Source organism: Odocoileus virginianus, chromosome 28 (genome assembly GCF_023699985.2).
Source record: "Odocoileus virginianus isolate 20LAN1187 ecotype Illinois chromosome 28, Ovbor_1.2, whole genome shotgun sequence".
Lineage (NCBI taxonomy): Eukaryota > Metazoa > Chordata > Mammalia > Artiodactyla > Cervidae > Odocoileus > Odocoileus virginianus.
Window position 1 is genome coordinate 32,041,354 of NC_069701.1, and position 1,349 is coordinate 32,042,702.

The 1,349-nt window shown below is 40.2% G+C and overlaps 1 protein-coding gene across 1 annotated transcript; it reads left to right on the top strand.

The window, feature by feature from the left end:
- The first annotated feature begins 338 nt into the window (after positions 1–338).
- Positions 339–1,036, top strand: LOC110125581 (cytochrome c oxidase assembly protein COX16 homolog, mitochondrial). Its single transcript, XM_070457101.1, has one exon. The coding sequence runs from the start codon at positions 457–459 to the stop codon at positions 778–780; it is 324 nt and encodes a 107-aa protein (XP_070313202.1). The 5' UTR covers positions 339–456; the 3' UTR covers positions 781–1,036.
- Positions 1,037–1,349: the final 313 nt, after the last annotated feature.

Consider the following 1,349-nt stretch of genomic DNA (forward strand, 5'->3'; position numbering starts at 1 on the left):
AAAAAAAGAGGCTCTTTAGTTCTTCTTCCCTTTCTGCCATAAGGATGGTGTCATCTGCATATCTGAGGTTATTGACATTTCTCCCAGCAATCTTGATTCCAGCTTGTGCTTCATCCAGCCCAGTGTTTCTCATGATGTACTCTGCATATAAGTTAAATAAGCAGCAGGGTGACAATATACAGCTTTGACATACTCCTTTCCGGATTTGGAACCAGTGTGTTGTTCCATGTCCGGTTATAACTGTTTCTCCTTGACCTGCATACAGATTTCTCAGGAGGCAGGTAAGATGGTCTGGTATTCCCATCTCTTTAAGAATTTTCCACAGTTTGTTGAAGATTCAGCACTGGGAGGCCAAGGAAAAGAGGTGAGTCAAGGACGTCTTCGTAGCGGAGCTACTGAGATTCGGAAGGCCACGCTGGGCCTGTTTGGAGGCCAAACAACTCAGACAGTTCAGTCATGTTCGCCTACGCAGTGAGGCGTGCCCTGCGCAAGAGTAAGACCCTTCGCTACGGAGTTCCCATGTTGTTGCTGATTGTTGGAGGTTCTTTCGGTCTTCGTGAGTTTTCTCAAATTCGTTATGATGCTGTGAAGATTAAAATTGATCCTGAGTTAGAAAAAAAGCTGAAAATGAATAAAGTATCATTGGAATCAGAATATGAGAAAATAAAGGATTCCACCTTTGATGACTGGAAAAATATTCGAGGACCCAGGCCTTGGGAAGATCCTGATCTCCTCCAAGGACGAAATCCAGAAATCCTTAAGACTAATAAGACAACTTGACCATGCTGATTCTGTTTTTACTTTTTTTATTTTTAATAAAAATGTTATCAACTGGAATTCCAACCATATACTCCTATCCAATGAAGAGAAAATTCCAGACCTGCAGAAGCCTAGATAAGAGTAATTTGTCAAGTACAGGTTTGTATAAGGCCCAGCTCTTGCATTGGCAAATGAAAGAAACAATGTTGACCATATATATTTTTTACTGCTCAATAAACATGTGAATACTGCTAAAAAAAAAAAAAAAAAAAAAGAATTTTCCACAGTTTGTTGTGATCCACACAGTCAAAGGCTTTGGCATGGTCAATAAAGCAGAAGTAGATGTTTTTCTGGAACTCTCTTGCTTTTTCAATGATCCAGCGGATGTTGGCAATTTGATCTCTGGTTCCTCTGCCTTTTCTAAATCCAGCTTGAATGTCTGAAAGTTTATGGTTCAGGTACTGTTGAAGGCTGGCTTGGAGAATTTTGAGCATTACTTAGCTAGAATGTGAGATGAGAGCAGTTATGTGGTAGTTTGAACACTCTTTGGGATTGCCTTTCTTTGGGATTGGAATGAAAACTGACCTTTT

Coding starts and splice junctions, on each gene's coding strand:
- LOC110125581 (XM_070457101.1), top strand. CDS start 457: ATGTTCGCCTACGCAGTGAGGCGTGCCCTGCGCAAGAGTAAGACCCTT.